Source organism: Hippichthys cyanospilos, chromosome 6, assembly GCF_059441005.1.
Source record: "Hippichthys cyanospilos isolate Australia breed blue-spotted pipefish chromosome 6, RoL_Hcya_1.0, whole genome shotgun sequence".
Taxonomy (NCBI): domain Eukaryota; kingdom Metazoa; phylum Chordata; class Actinopteri; order Syngnathiformes; family Syngnathidae; genus Hippichthys; species Hippichthys cyanospilos.
In genome coordinates, this window is record NC_142374.1 from 15099078 (window position 1) to 15114775 (window position 15698).

A 15698-nucleotide genomic window follows, 5' to 3' on the forward strand; every position below is an offset into this window, starting at 1 on the left:
AATATTTCAGAATGAATGAGTTATAGAATATAAGTACCCACTAAGTTCTATTTACTAAAATTAGACTATGCTAATAATAAATGACGTGTTTCCATATTAGGGATAGGTAAATACAATACATTGCACTGGCCTACAAACCGTGCTTTTAGAACCAGATTGCTCCCCGTAGTGCAATAATGACGTTGTTCGGCCTTTTTTTTTTTACTCCACATTTGGCGGTTGTATTTGAATCTCCACATCTTTGGTAAGGAAGGAACGAAATGAAGCGGTACGTATCAGTTTTAACTTTCGATTCATACTGTAATACGTTCTACTACGCATTTGCAAGACGTAAAATGCTAGAGATGGCAATTTGACCCTGAAACTCCAAAACGTGTTTCGAAACGCTTGCTTCAGGTCACGTGACATATCACGTATGCCGCAATAACTGTTTTGCAAACATTTGGCCCAAATAGTTTGTGTTTCGAAAAACTTCACCTGATCATCACCTGCTTGTTGCTGTTCACTGGCCCTGTTTGTTACACTATACGAGATTCCAAAATCCATTACCCAAGATCTCAGTCTAATTGACTTTGTCAACGTCTCGTGTTCCCATCCGCGGGGGTTAAAAAATGTTCCAAGAACTCTTTGACAAAGAAAGGATTATATTAAAAATGATAAAAGTAACTATTCACCAGAAACATAAACCTCTTATAAATTCCAAGAAATATTGATGTTCTTCATTAATGAAGTGTGGAAATAAAGTAAAGCTTTGTCAGTTCCCACAATTGTGAGTAGTTTACAGATAATGTGTGTATACCTTTTCAAGTTCAACACAAAATTTGTTGTATGTTTTTTGTGTAAATTACTCATCAAGCTCTTTTATTTGTATTTGTGACTTTTGGGGCAGTGGAAAGTCAAGCAGTGCCACAAGCAGGCACTCTGAACTGCCCTTGCGAGTGCAGGAGTCCACACGGATGAGCACCGCGTACACAACTCCCCGCAGGTTGGTTCATTTTTATTAAAAAAAAAAAAAAAAAAAAAAAGCATATCGCTGGGCAATATGTCGTTAGTATAAAATCTCCTTTATGATCCTTTCACCAAGATTACTTTTAGTAATGTAATTTAAAAAATGTGTTTGTGTGTGTGTGTGTGTGTGTGTGCAGTATGTATATAGTTTATTATTTTAATTTAATGTAATAATTTAATAATGTAATTTAACAGCTTCAATTCATTTACAGCGAAAAGCCTTCGATGGGAAAGCTCAGCACTTCCAAACCACTATCGGTGACAAGAGAGCGGCAGACACGCTTCTTTAGTCAACGGTATGTGAACAGCAATGTGTAAACAGCAATATGTAAACAATCATTGCATATCGTCTAACTAAAATGTCTGAACCTTTCGAGCAGGGCTTTAGCCCTAATATAGACCGACTTTTATGACATCTTGTGTACAGTTTATACATTGTTGTATAAGTTGTTGTCTCCAACAAATGCAGTGCAAGTGGAGCCAGTATGCCATCCCGCAGCTCAGTGTTTGGCCCTGGAGGGCTCGAGAAACTCAAAGATACACGGCCTCTGCATGACAAAGCTTATGTTCAGCAGTGCATCAGACAACTGCATGAGGTAGGCTTGGCTGTGGCAATGTGTCCAGTGGGACACAATTATAGGGCATATCTTCCCCAGCATTTTATTCAGTTTCCTATTTGTATAATCATGAGTGATCGAATTCCATCAAATATGTGTGTGTGTGTTTTTAATACTCTGCTGCTTTCGCCACATTCACTGATCTAGCATGTTAATTTTTCAGTTCAATTGGTGACAAAAGCTTGCCTCCACCGTGAATGAAAATGAAACTCCATGCTATTACTCCCCTGTTAGAATCATATATGTGCTTCGTAGGTTTCATGTGCTCTTTTGGGCCTGTTGTGGGTGGTAGAGCAAGTTCAGTTTTGAGCAAGTCTGCAATGCGCAGGATGAAAAAATGGCTGATCAGCAAGTTAACACAATTCTATACTTTGCATCGCCTTTAAAACTTTTGAGGAGTTGAAGAATGGATAGTTTAATTTTATTTGGGATGCACTCAGGTTAGCACACCACCTTTAAATACATCAATTCTTAAATTAATATTTACATCACATGAGCAGTATTTTGGAAATTGCAATTTAGCAATTGGGTGTCAGATTTAAGCTACATTTTAGTAGCCTTTGTGATTCCGTTTTGCAATGATAATAAGAGCAGGAATGAAAGGATCAATACGTAAACGCTTGGTTGCTGCAAAACCAAAAGATGTGGTTATCTACTAGAGTAAAGATGTTTTCCATGTAAGGCAGTGCTTCTCAATTATTTTTTGCAAAACCCCCAGGAGATGAAACATTTCAACCCCAGGTTTTGAGGAGTGCTGCTTTAAGGAGAGCATTGCTCTAATCAGAGCAAAATTATATACTATTTACATGTCAAATAGGAAGAAATCCGCCCATTCTTTGAACTACTCGAACAGCATGAAAAAAAACTTTTTGTGCATTTCCAACTCAAACTATCTTGCCAATTTGAAATCAAAGATTGTCTTAAACGAATAATGCACAGGACCTTCATACTATTTTCTGTTTTCTTTTTGATGTAGTTCCTAACAGAGCAGGGCCACAGCGTGGCCTTCAAGACCCTCCAGTCGCCATCCACCAAGGAGTTTGTCAAGCTCTTTGAGTTCATCTATCGTCAGCTGGACATCACTTTTGAAATGCCGAGCTCTAAAGTGGAGGAGGAGGTTCCAGCTCTCCTCAAATCCCTCGGGTTCCTAAATATCCTTTTTTACTTCAAGCACAGGTGTCAAACTCCAGTCCTCGAGGGCCTCTATCAGGAACTTGCTGATGAGTTCATATTTGAATCTGATTTGTTGAAGGGAGAAACGTCAAAATCTTGCAGGGTAAATGGTCGCTGAGAATGGAGTTTGACGCAATTGCCGTAAAGTGGCACACTCACTTAGCCAATTTGAGCAGTAAATTTTGATGATTTAATGACATTGCATTAATGCCTTTAAATGACATGACATGCTCCAGGCTCATCTAACGAGTGTCCTCAGCTCAGTTTGCAAATAACACGTTATTAAACCCAGAAAACAGGCAAGCAGTGAGCGGTCGTTACCTGAGCCTTGAACTTATTTCATGTCGTTTTCAGTCAACAACAAGTGGCAAAAATGTGTTTTAAGGTCGTTATTTGTTTGCTCACTCACTGACTCACTCTGTGATGCAGATACCCATATGTTCTGTCCAAGTGCTCCATGTATTCTGTGGGTGCTCCCCACACGTGGCCTCAGGCTTTGGGTGCTCTGATGTGGTTGATCGAAACCGTCAAGGTGAACAGCTCGCCTATTGATATTAAAAAGAAAATGTAGCTTGACTAATTGGAATTCTTCATGCAATTTTTGCTCTCTCTTGTTGCCAGATACATACAAGCCTGAGCCAACAGGATCTGCTCTTCAGGGACTTCAGTGGAGACAGTGAAAATATTGACGACAGCGCACATTACAACAGGGTAATTTGATTAACTGTACATTGGCTGGACAAATCAGCCAGCCAGCCAGCCATTTATTGTTGTCTACGTCCTCATTAGAATTAGGACGGGGAAGATAGATGTGCAAAGCCCTTGACAACAATGCCTCCTCCTGGATAATGCATTCATGTTTTATTTAAACTGCTATGATCCAATACAAGCACTGTATGTTTGCAAAGTCTACAAATGAAATAATTTGGAATGCAGGACAGGAACTAGTTACACCCCTCCTTCAATCCTCACAGTGCAAGTGCGCTCATTTTAGCCAAAATGTTTTGTTTGCAGCTCTTCCTGAACTACACTGCAACCACATACACCAAATTCATGCAAGGAGAGGACACTTATGAGGACGATGATGAGGCCTTCATCTCTGAATTGAGTAAACTCCCTTTGAAACTGTTTATATTTTAGGAATAAGATCAACTGTAATGCTTATATTTTACCGCCAGTGTCTGTGTGGCGGCTCTGTGTCGTGTGTGCACGTTTGTGTGTTGGGGGGTGTTGACATTGTTCATGCATCTGTGTATTGTGCATTTGTCTACACGTGCGCTTGTGCTTTCATAGAGACACTGTGGAACTATGATCATGATCTGCTATTTGCCATGGAACAGAAGCACAGGATGCTGATGGAAGAAGTTGAACGACTGGAGAATGAAAACCAGAAGGTTATTATCACACAGAGATAAGATCAACAGTGTTAAGTTCTGATTTCATGTGTGGCGTCCTCAAATGTGTGACACCAAGCTCATTTGCCATTGATTTTTGTGATCGGCAAATCCTCCCCCACTTCACTGACAGGACCGTCTTGAGGTCAAGAGAACGGAGCAGATTAAGCTGCAGTCGGACCTCCAGAACCTGCGTCAGTATCAAGTCAAAGTGGAGGCCTTCCAAGCAACTCAAGAGAAAAAGTACTCAGAGCTGGATGATGAGCTGAACTGCACTGGTAAACAGAATAATCTATAATCCATCCATTTTCTAGAGCCGTTTCCCCTCACAAGGGTTGCAGCAGGTAGGGCTCATCCTGAACTCGTTGCTAGCTAATTTCATAATATTTTTGGAGAATCTTAAAATTGCCATTTTTGTCCACGCTATGTTTATCGTTTACGTGAAACTTTAACCGCCGACATGCAGACCATTTGACAGAACAGGTCACATTCAAATGAATGAACATTTCATGGAACTTGGTTTCGTTCTTCCCGGTAGCCAGTACTCAGGAGTCCCTGAAACTCGAGCAGAGCGAGCTGCAAAAGGTCCTACGCAACCAAAAGTACACGCCTGCTGACGTGGAGAGGATCAACCAGGAGAAGCGGGAGCTTCAGGAGGCCATTGCCAGATATGGCAAGTCTCTGGAACAAGCCCAGCAGCAAAAGTGGAGCGAAGAGATTGCCCTAGCCAAAGTCAAGGAGAAGGTATTTCTCTTCAGTGATGGCAGAAATTTAATGTTATTTCTCCTAACTGTAATTATTGCAATTCATAGACAAATTTAGGCAGCTTTCTTTACCGGCAACTGTATGACCCGAAGGACCTTGCTATTGTGACTTTGCTTTCCTGTGAACATTCCAGGCTGAGATGAAGCTTACAGAGTACCAAAAGCTGGCCCGCAAACTGAAGCTGATACCAGTGTCTGCGGAGAACGCCTGTGGCCATGACTTTGAACTTCGGCCTTTTGAAGGCGCCCCGGAGAACATTCACCTCAAGTCACAGAAACAGGTACTCAATGGATTTGTTTCTGTGTGATACTTTGCTCTATTTTGCTTTTGCTCGTAATCTCTTTGTGTGTCACTTTGCAGAATCTTTTGAGAAAGATGATCAACAACGTGGAGGAGGAACGCAATCGACTGTCCAATGGCAAATTCAGTCTGGAGGAGTCCTGTGAACAGGTGATGTACATTGTCTCTCACACCTTTTGTCCTCAACGCAAGTAATTATTTTAATGAGAATTGAGGCAATACCTACTTTGTTACTGCTTCAGGTGATCTCCAACGTCTTCGACAAGGAAAATGAACTGAAACATTTGAGAGAGCAGATCCGCAAGATTGACGATCGCTGGGACGTCATCCTGAAGGTAAGAATTACACCTGCCCCCTGGAGCAGATAGAATCATCTAATCTATGCGGTGCTCTCCGTGCACAGGAGGCGGAGCGCGAGGACAAAGAATGGGCGAAGGAGGTGGAGATGGTGGAGAGCAATCGCAATCTTCTCGAGGAAAAGGTCAATTGTGGCTATGAAGAAGCCGTGCAGCAGCATAAGGCGCTGCAACAACAGTGAGTGGCCCGCACGGTTCACATTTGTTTAGGTACGCCAGTGAGATCCAATATAATTAGTGTATTTATGGACAAGAACTTGAATCCCTTTTCCCGCAATGTCCCTTTGGATTTTCACCTCATTGAGGTACCACCTGGTGCTGCTAGAGACCCAAGAAAAAAGACGAACCGTCAAGAACAACCTCATGACCGTGTTCACTACAGCAGCAAACCACCTGACCTTCACAGAGGTAACTCTCTCGCTTCCCTGTCCACATTTGATCCTTTTTAGCAGAGGGAATGAAGCAGACGCAAGAGTCTTAAGTACTGCCGTTGTGCTGCAGAACTGTCTCAAGGATCTGCTAAGCCATGGGCTGCAGTTCTACTCAAAGGCCTTGGAGGAAGATGAAAAGACTGTGCAGATGCATCTGAAGATGCTGGAGGACCTTAAGTTCAAGGCAAAAAATGTACTTGAAGCCTGATGGAATGTCGCCAGTTTTCACTTGGTCTGTTTAAAGGAATTGTTTAGCTGCGTTCTCAATGTGAATTTCAAGAGAGCTTATTTGGAATAGTAAGTTATTGTTGCCTGTGTGGTGTTCCTCTCACCCAAAGCAATGCACTTAAGAGTCACCACACGTTGAACATCAAGACTTTTATGTGTGCGTGTGTGTATTTAGGTGCCATATCAACCTCTCCGTTGTGGAAGACGGACCGCATTACATCACATCCAAGGACATGACATGACAATTGATCGTCTCGATTCACTCGTGTACTGTATTTCAAGACAAAGGGGCGATTCAAGAGGTTCCTTTTCAGTGTGTGTTACAAATCAGTACATCTGTAAATTGTAAACATCCAGAATTCATTTATGATTGTCTACAAATGCCTGCATTTTCACTTAACGGCATTAATAAACTGCATTTTCTTGGCACTTGAAACTATTGCGATTTTGAAAGCACAGTAATTCCTCATTTTGTACATTTTAAAGGGGACTGATTCTGATTGACAGTTGAGAACAGTTCTTTTTTTTTTTCCCCCCTTCTCTTGTTGAGCACGTCCTCTGAGTGAATATCACTGAAATAAAAACTATGGGATCCTCTTGTCTTTTGGATACAGCTTGTCATCATGTTTGGTAAAAGTCAGGCCTTGCTTGAGTTTGATGTCCTAGCGCCTTAATCGGAGAGCAACCCCCCCCCCCCCTTCATATAGCTTTTCTTTTTCTTTTTTTTTAATGAATAAGAAAAAATCCACAATGCACTGAGGACGACACAGGTGACGCGCGCAGTAGGGAGGATCACTGTACAAAAAAAAATTCAAATAAACTTCTAAATACTATATTTCTGTTAATCTTGACAATTCTTATGTTTGCAAAACTACAATAATTTGGTCCAATTAGTTAATTTTCTTTTTCCCCCAAAAGTATTTTGTTATATGCTATATTTGTACAGTAATAAAACAATAAATTGTAGTTAAAGGACATTGGCTCCTGACAATGGATTAGTTAATTGGTAATGTTGCTATGTATTCTCATTTATCAGTAACATATTTTCACGTGCATTCAACATTGATATGAAACATGCATTCATTCATTGTTTCATATTCATTCAGCATTCACACACAGTTTCTCCAGAAATTGCAAATGTCCCGTCACAGTCTACAGTCCCAACAAAGACAAAAATGTCAATACTGCACTGTGAATTGACCTCACATTACACCGCATTTTCATTATTCACCTTAAATAACTCCAAGCGAGATTATTAATTCGGCATTAACGTCTGTAACAGATGCAAATTAATAACGTTAATGGCATAATCGCAGCACACAGATGATTCCATGTGGAACAGCCACCACTCATCCTTTATGCTCACACAAATGTGCACTAGACCATTCATCAGCAAAGCACACAGTTAATTTGCAGAGGTGTCTCCATTAATAAACGTTCAACAGAATTCATAGAATTTAATGGATACGAAATGACCACACTTCTCTCATTACAATGGCTTTTTTATTTACTATTTTATATTTTGAAACAATAATATATTTTTAATACATAGAAACAAGTAAACAAATGCCATTGCACAAGTTTGCACACCTTTTAACTAATGTGGCTGTCTTAAGCGTTTTAACAATCGGGTTAAAATTGTTAAATAGTTAACACACACCTACCACCATAGAAAGTGTGTCCGGTTGACCCCAGCTGTTTTAGCAGATGTTTACTACCATGCTTACATTTACTTGTGATTAATCAGGTCAGAGGCATTTTAAATAATGGCGGGTGTTTCCTGGTTTCCACTTAAGAAGAATTTAAATGTGATTGGTTGGTTTGAAACACAGCCATGTAGCAACTGTAAAATAGTGTTCACACGTGCGCAACCACATCCGCTCGTTTTCATTTTTCTGGATTTTAAACTGGCATTTGTAAACACTTTTTTTTTTCCTGCACAGCATCCAGCAGCCAAACAAGTCATGATGGCTCATTCCAGAATTGGAGGACATTTCACGTCCCTTTCACCAAATTTCTAATACAATACAGATTACGAAAACGTTTTTGAGCATCGTAAATTTCGACCTATAAGCTGCTACCCTTTTCTCACGCTCTCAACCCTGCAACTTATAGTCCAGTGCGGTTATCTGCAGTTTTTTTTTAACCAGCCACGAGCGGGCAATAATGGTAAACAAAGGGAGTAATTGTCAAATTTTGATTTTGAGTTTGAACCTGTATTTTACTCGCCAGTAGGGGGAACTCTACTAGTAAACACAAACCGGGATGTTATTGTTGTGTTGGTGCAGTATTCTAATACTATGAGTGTGTCTTTGTTAAGTTGAAAATATGTTGGTGCTGCTCTTATTTCTAAACGTGCAGGCATGTTCAGTCTTTGTTGAAGGCATGATGTTACCGTATCCAGGCAGGTTTGAAAAGAAAGCTTCAAATAAAACAAAAATTGAAAAACTTCCATGTTCCATTTTTCTGCTTAAAATAAGGCGAGCCGTTTTTGAGTTGCAGGCACGTCATGGCAAAAATGACAACTTTGGAAGCTGACTGAAGATCACATGCTGTATTATCCATCTTGCCCGGTCTGATGTGCTTCTATGAAGGTACTGGTTGAACGATGTGCCAGCGTGACTGCTCCCCTTGCAGCCTGCACGCGTCCCTCCAGTGAGCTTGTCCCGCATCGGCGGCCTCAGCACCGATGAGAACCCGTCCCAGGATTTTGCATTGTGAGCGTGTATGACTCTGTCATTTGGGAAAACGACAATTTGAATGCCTTCAGCATCCGGTTCAGATACAAACGTGAAGAACGTGCTGTTAGTGTCACAAACGAATCGCACCTGCATGATTACAAACTCCAACATGAGTGGTAATTGATCGATATCCCCTGGAGGGAGGTCAAACAGGAAGTAGGCGTTCCACACGGCAAAGGAGGCTCCTTTTGTTTCCCTTCTGCTGAGTGCCAGTCCCTCGTGATGCAGCTTGATCACCACCTGATAGTCTGTCCAAAAAGTGTTGTTCACTGTTACGTCACAGTGTGAAAAACGCAACTTCCAAGCTAAAAGGGATACTTTACTTATAGCACAGGTGTCAAACTCAAGGCCCGGGGGCCAGATCTGGACCGCCACATCATGTTATCTGGCCCGCTAAATGCTAAATGTTACCAATCCCCTTTTCAAATTTTTTATTTATTTATTTATTTTTTTACTCACCTATGATTTCAAATACTGTACAGGTAAGTATTCAACAATCATACTGTACTTACTTAATAACCCTTCTGACATTATATTACAAATGACAAAAAAGCTCTTTGCCACTCCAAGTTGAAGTTTACTATCAAGCTAATGAGAAGTACTGCACATGTGTATATTGAAAACACGCATAAAACATCATGTTGACTGTAGTCTAACAAGTAATGCACAAGAGTATAGTTTGGCTACTGAATAAATACACAAACATTGACAGACACATGCAGACAGACTTAAGACATACAACTTTTCTTTAAACCTTGTGGCATTATGTTACAAATTATGGAAATTCCTTTGATTTTTTTATATCATATTAGATTCAATGGGGAAAAAAAATACTAGAGAGCTGAAATTTCCAGCAGATGATTAAAACGTGTAAAGTTTCTGACATTTCTGAGGATTCTGACATTTCTATGTGATTGCAGCTTGACGCGCGAGATTCTGTGTACAAAAATAATAATTGGCCAAATTTTGGATCACATAAAACCATTGTAATGACAATTTTTGAGATGCATTTTAATGAGATGTATTATACAGATTGTCCTGCGATTTACGCAACATTCCGTTGCGCGACGGTCAAAACTATGTCAGCAAACAGAAAATCCTTTGTTGACTTGTGTTTCACCTCAAGACAGTAGGTAGCGGTAGAAATGAGTTAATGGCTTTGTCTTAAAGTGTCCTCATCATGTCACAGACTACCAAGACAGACCATACCGTTTTTCAATTGTTTTTGGGTGTTAATATATTCAACCTACATTTGTATAGATAGAACTGATGCCATCGAACAATTTGAGTGGTTGAAGGAAAAAAATACCTGTAAATAACTATTACACTTTTTAAAGCATTTACAAAATTAACGAATAAAAATGCAATGTGTATCATTTGCAAAGTGTGTGCACAAGGGTTAAAATTTCTTTGATTTCACTGTCATAACGACCCTCCGATAGAAAATATAAACACAATGTGGCCCACGGTAAAAATAATGTGATTTGAAATCATTGCGGATGATCAAGAACGTTGTCTGGCATCACTCCATTTACAGTTATGCACGGGATAATGTTTTGTTGTGTAAATATCCATTAGGCCTGCATCTAGAGGCTTGACCTCGTCTAATAAGAATGACATGGCATGAAATTGAAACGATAATGGCTTCCCACCGCCATGAACATAATGCCTAGACATACTAATGCAAATAAAGATTAGCAGTACACTGGAGATTGAAACACTTCCCTACGAGGATTGTGACCGGTCAAGGATTAAACCACAATGTCATTTAAAAAGGGATGATCTCCCACGTCCTGTAAGACATCCCGTAATCCACTTCACATTAAAAGCAAACGGGAAATATTTTACCTCTCCCTGTCCCCACAGCTTATATAACGTCTCAATGGAAGGTGACAAGTTCAAGCGGCTTGGTAGGTTCTACCTGGTGCGGTGGATGTGTCAACAAGGTTCTCCAGGTTGTCAGCCCTTAGGACGGCCACCTTGATCCGATGTGTGTGAGGGTTGTAGTGCAGGAGAATGAAGATCTGGGGAGGACTGCTAAGCCCCTTACACATCTGGACATCTTGCTTGATCGCACCCTGCAGTAAAGGACGCAGATTCAGAGAGCGCAGAAGGAATTTAACAATGAGTTTACAGGTTATATGATCAGTCAATATCCAGCTCAGGCGTGAAGTTGTCTATGTGTTCAGCACTGCAGTTGAACCATAAGGGCACAACAATTTCTGCAAAAGGTGCTCTAGTTAACAGTCGTTGCATGTAGCGGTCAACTAGCGAACATATACGGTGGAGCCTTGAGATATGATGCTTATGTCTCAAAACAACTGTATATCAGATCATCGTGCCTGATTAAAATGAAATAAATACGGTCCAAAAAATTTCAAAATGCCCACAAAATACTTTTTTAAACTTTTTTTTTCATTGTAAAATTAGCGAGCACACCCTACTGTACTGTCTTTATTTTTTCTTCATCTGTCCAGTCTACTCTATGTTGGCAGCTACTTAAAGGGACAGTGTGTAAGATTTAGAGCGTTTTTCATCAAAAGAGCAAGTAAATGAATGTAATTTTCAAAAAATTTGCAAATGAATGTGTTCTTAATGACCAACAGTATGTTTGAAATATAATAATAGGTCTAGTTATCATTAAATTATATTACATGGGGGGTGGCACTTCTCAGAGGTGGCCATGTTTGATATAGCTACGGAAAATGGTAAATGCAACACCTAGTAGTCCGTAATGAAAAACGGTCTAAATTTTACACAATGTCCCATTAAACCAAGAATATTCCACTGCAAGACAAAAAAAACTTTGCATTTTAATGTGTAGTCATGTAAACGCATTCGAGTTACCTCCTTTGAATGGCTCATTGATTTGTGTTCTGCGCTTGCTCTAACTACAAGAAACTTGCATTTCAAGTCAGAGGGAATGCCTTTTGCTAAGGTGCCTAATTCAAACACGCTGAGTCCTCAAAACAAAAATGGCGAAACTCAGACTGGACAAAAAGCCACGCTTTTGAAGTGGAGGGAATTGATTAATTTATCACTGTGGTGACTGACATGAATATAACGTGTGTATAACAGAAATAAATTAAGCTGTGTAAACTATCTATTTGTATCATAATGTCCGTACGTCGTTTTTAGTCAAAGTATGAGAATTAATGTGGCTATCTTTGCTAAAACATGCAATTTGAGATATATTGAATGTTTCACAAACCTGAATTTTGACATAGCATAATCTTAACTCAAATATTTACTGCATGTAAGCGTTGTAGATGGAGGATGAATGTTAAATTCGATGATGCTAGCTTCCTGTAGGTTACTGAAGCAAAGCGACTTATATCCAAAATTGTCTTGTATCTTGTGATTTGTGCATGAAAAAAAAAAAAGACTAAGTAAAAGAGGCTGGTATCTCAGCCAAAATGGCATACAAAAGTGAAAAAGCAACACAGTTGCTCTACTGGAGAGATTTCGCTCAACTGCTTAACTTGTAGCCATTAATAAAAAAAATTTTAAAAAGTGTGAACTTAGACCATAGTGTTCTTGCAAGGCTCACTGGTTGTTTTATGATGATGTCAACAGAAACTGCCAAATAAAAGATTAGATTAGACTTTCTTCTTTCATCACATATTCAATTTGATTCTCCCTTTCAAAAATGTTTTTGTACTCAGCCTTACAGCATGGGTTGCTAGGAAATGTATTTTCAAAGGTCTGACATGCTCTCCTATCAGCGCATTTGTGACTTTTGCTCCAAACATGACCCCATAATCTCCTATTTTCTTTCTTTTGACACACCATGCTCTGCTTCCAAAGACTCAATGCTGCCATCTCCTGGTCAGGATAGTTTCTCCCTAATTTAAAGAGACATTCAAAGTCAACCTTTTGTTGTTCCAATGTTGATTTCTCATCATAAATGCTCCCAAAGTGTTATTTTCCCCTTCATTGATGCATTTCTAAGCATTCCTCGCTAATTCTGCGCTTTGACACCGGCCCAAACCGTGCAGATGAAAATGGCTTGAAGTGTGTTTATGACAATAGGAGCAATTCGCACCTCCCCTACACCTCCCTGTTGTACCGGACACACAACGACAATACACATTGACCTGATCCGCGTCTTTTAATTTCGTTTTGGTTCCGGAGTTGAGAGGGCGAGATTTTGCACCGGGTCGGCCATGTAAACAGCAACGTTGCATTTATTAGTAACGACGTTTTCATGTAGAAAATGCTGAAGTGACCAAAATGTGTGTTTTGGAGCACACAGCCCAACCATTAACTTCAGTAGTAAATAACTCATTTGCCGGTGGAACTATTGTTATGAATACTGTGTTCCCAGATATACCAAAGCTGCCAAAGCTCTTTCACCACTGATTTTCATTTTTTAAAAAACATAGTTGTACTTGACCTAAACGTAGAATTACCGCTGACGTGATTTCACGCTAATGGCGCTCAGAAAAGCCACACAACTACAGACTTTTTTTTGGGCTACGCATGTTCTTCCGTTGAGTGCTGGAAGTATAGAAAACGTTATGTACAGTATAGATATAAAAACAATGAGGTGTAAGGTACTCAACCAAGAAGTAGGCCTAGTCTGCCAACAAATATGCAAACTGAAGCCTATCAGATTACTTGTCGAGTGCCAAAACAACACGGAATAAGCAACGTCATTCTTCCGTAAACCACAACCTTATTGGACGTCCATTTGATTGAACAGAGCGCTTTGCTGAAGTGAATCTCTTGGCTCGTGTTCCACTCTCTTCCTTCACATTCAACTTGCAGCTCACCCAGCGTGGTACCTGTCAGGCCACGCATAACCTGTGTACACGCAGCGATTCTCAGGGTGCACCTTTGGAGCTCTTCTGCAGAGTTCACATTTAAAACCAGGACTGGAGTGAGGCCGCTCTGAAGTGAGGCTTGTACAAAACAAGGGTGGAGAGGCGGAAGACAGGCCTGCACTGACACATCATCCAACTTGTGAGGTGACCCTGCGAGGCTGAGGACCGTGATAGTCAGGGTTTGCCTGTTTGCGGAAAAGAGGATTGTAAAATTGAGGTGGGGCGTCGAAGTCATTGGCGGTTTGCAGCCGGCGCTGGAACCGTTATCCAATGCGACCAATGGGATTGGTTGCTCGGGCGCGCTCGGAGCATGTCTGCTGCGCTCCCGGTATGATATGCTATCGCCGGTCACAGTGGAGCGTCTCTGTAAAGCCTTGGATAGCAGTTTGGGGAAAGAATGCAGGGAACTGTGGCTGCTGTCAATGGGTGTATAAAGTGGTGGATTGCTGAGGCGGCGCAGAGAGAAAAACGTCTTGGGCCGCTCAGAGGCAGAATGGACTTTATTTGAGAAGGACCAGGAGGTAAATTCCCCCTCAAAAGGGGCGGGGCTGGTGAACGTGGACGGGTAGTCCAACGTATCTCCGTCCAGCTCGTCGTAGTGAAGCCTGGATGATGATGACGACGTAGGCGCCGCTGAGGTGGGCGCGCAGCACTCAGTTGACGACACCACACTCTCTTTACCTTCATCACAACAAATGTGACTCCGCCACCAACACAGAATACATCCCAGGAGCAAGCACAGACAGAAAGTGATCAGCCCAACCAGGAGGAGAACTTGAAGGTGAACTGGAGACAGAAAAAAAAAGAGATGTCATACCAAATGCCCGGAGATTGAAAAATCTCATGGTTTTACCTTCAAGTTGTTTGGTGAAGAGCACCTGCACAAGAAGCCAGAAGAAAAGGACCACCATGATGACCTCGATCATACCCTTGCAGAAAAATAGCACCACAGATTGCCACAAAGACTGGCCCGGATACTCCTCGTCGTGATAAGGCATGACGCTCACCATAAAAAAAAAAACTAAGAGCCAAAGGTACGTTTTTAACGAAGTAACTTAGTTTTGGCAAGCTTTCAAGAGCTCCTGTCAAAGCATTTTGATTGTCAGAGCCAGCATGACAAAACCGTGCAAAAGTCGGCGGGAAAAAGTCTCGGGAATCTTCCCCGGAAATAAAAGCACTTAAAAAAAAAACAAAACAAGAATGTTGCTGCTGTGAAAAAAGTAGAACAGTGAGTTGCCAATTCAGGAGTGGGTATGTCCGTATTATTGAGATCCAGAGGGTGGAGTCTATATGCGCTGATCTTCATCTCATAATGCCTCTCATGGTCTCTGCATGCTTCTTTCCTGGCCGACACCGTACCAGCTGTCGAGCCAGCAGCCACCACGTAATAACCGATTCCGACAATAAATCCCACAATCCGTTCCCGCGACCTCATCCCCGCCGCTCATAAAATCTTAGCTGCAGAGTTCATGTTTTCTGTTGTCTGATTTATTATTATTATAATTACTGTGGTTCATTGTGATACAAGTTTAGTTCATTGACTATAAATGCGTAAAAAAATAAGGTAGTTTCTGCATTTTGATTCATTTTTATACAGGAGTTGTTTTTCCTTGGCCACCTGGGGGCAGCACAGTACAGATACGTATAAGGTGATTTATAGAAAGCACCCCATATTTGTTAGATGCAGTAAATCATTTTCACTGGTTTCACTGCAAACTATACACATTGTACCCCCCCCCCCCATTTTGTAAATGATTTTAAATGCGTAATAATTAAAGTTATTTATGAATATTTTTCTTCTTTCAGCCACTCAAATTGTTCAGTGGTTTTAATCCATACATATGTAGGTTAAATTAAAC

The 15698-nt window shown here is 40.8% G+C and overlaps 2 protein-coding genes across 5 annotated transcripts; one reads left to right on the top strand and one right to left on the bottom strand.

Annotated features, from left to right (window-relative positions):
* Positions 1-194: 194 nt before the first annotated feature.
* LOC148422330 (kinetochore protein NDC80 homolog) lies at positions 195-6946 on the top strand. 4 transcript variants are annotated; one of them, XR_015865907.1, is made up of 18 exons: positions 286-769; positions 890-985; positions 1221-1304; positions 1478-1604; positions 2602-2768; positions 3228-3330; positions 3420-3509; positions 3813-3906; positions 4092-4192; positions 4326-4470; positions 4731-4936; positions 5091-5237; positions 5318-5407; positions 5500-5592; positions 5661-5791; positions 5919-6021; positions 6115-6341; positions 6420-6946. XR_015865907.1 is itself a non-coding variant. In XM_088417305.1 (17 exons), the coding sequence occupies exons 1-17, from the start codon at positions 261-263 to the stop codon at positions 6250-6252; spliced, it is 1923 nt and encodes a 640-aa protein (XP_088273431.1). In that variant the 5' UTR covers positions 195-260; the 3' UTR covers positions 6253-6946. The 4 variants fall into 4 exon arrangements, 2 of the variants coding, with proteins under 2 accessions (XP_088273431.1, XP_088273430.1); XR_015865906.1 differs by having other exon boundaries at positions 6448-6946; XM_088417305.1 differs by lacking the exon at positions 286-769 and adding an exon at positions 195-268 and having other exon boundaries at positions 6115-6946.
* An 813-nt stretch (positions 6947-7759) lies between these two features.
* Positions 7760-15140, bottom strand: LOC148422331 (synaptotagmin-16-like). Its single transcript, XM_088417326.1, has 5 exons — positions 14693-15140; positions 13691-14625; positions 10935-11091; positions 9101-9261; positions 7760-9005 (listed from the first exon to the last, which is right to left on the bottom strand). The coding sequence occupies exons 1-5, from the start codon at positions 14847-14849 to the stop codon at positions 8859-8861; spliced, it is 1557 nt and encodes a 518-aa protein (XP_088273452.1). The 5' UTR covers positions 14850-15140; the 3' UTR covers positions 7760-8858.
* Positions 15141-15698: the final 558 nt, after the last annotated feature.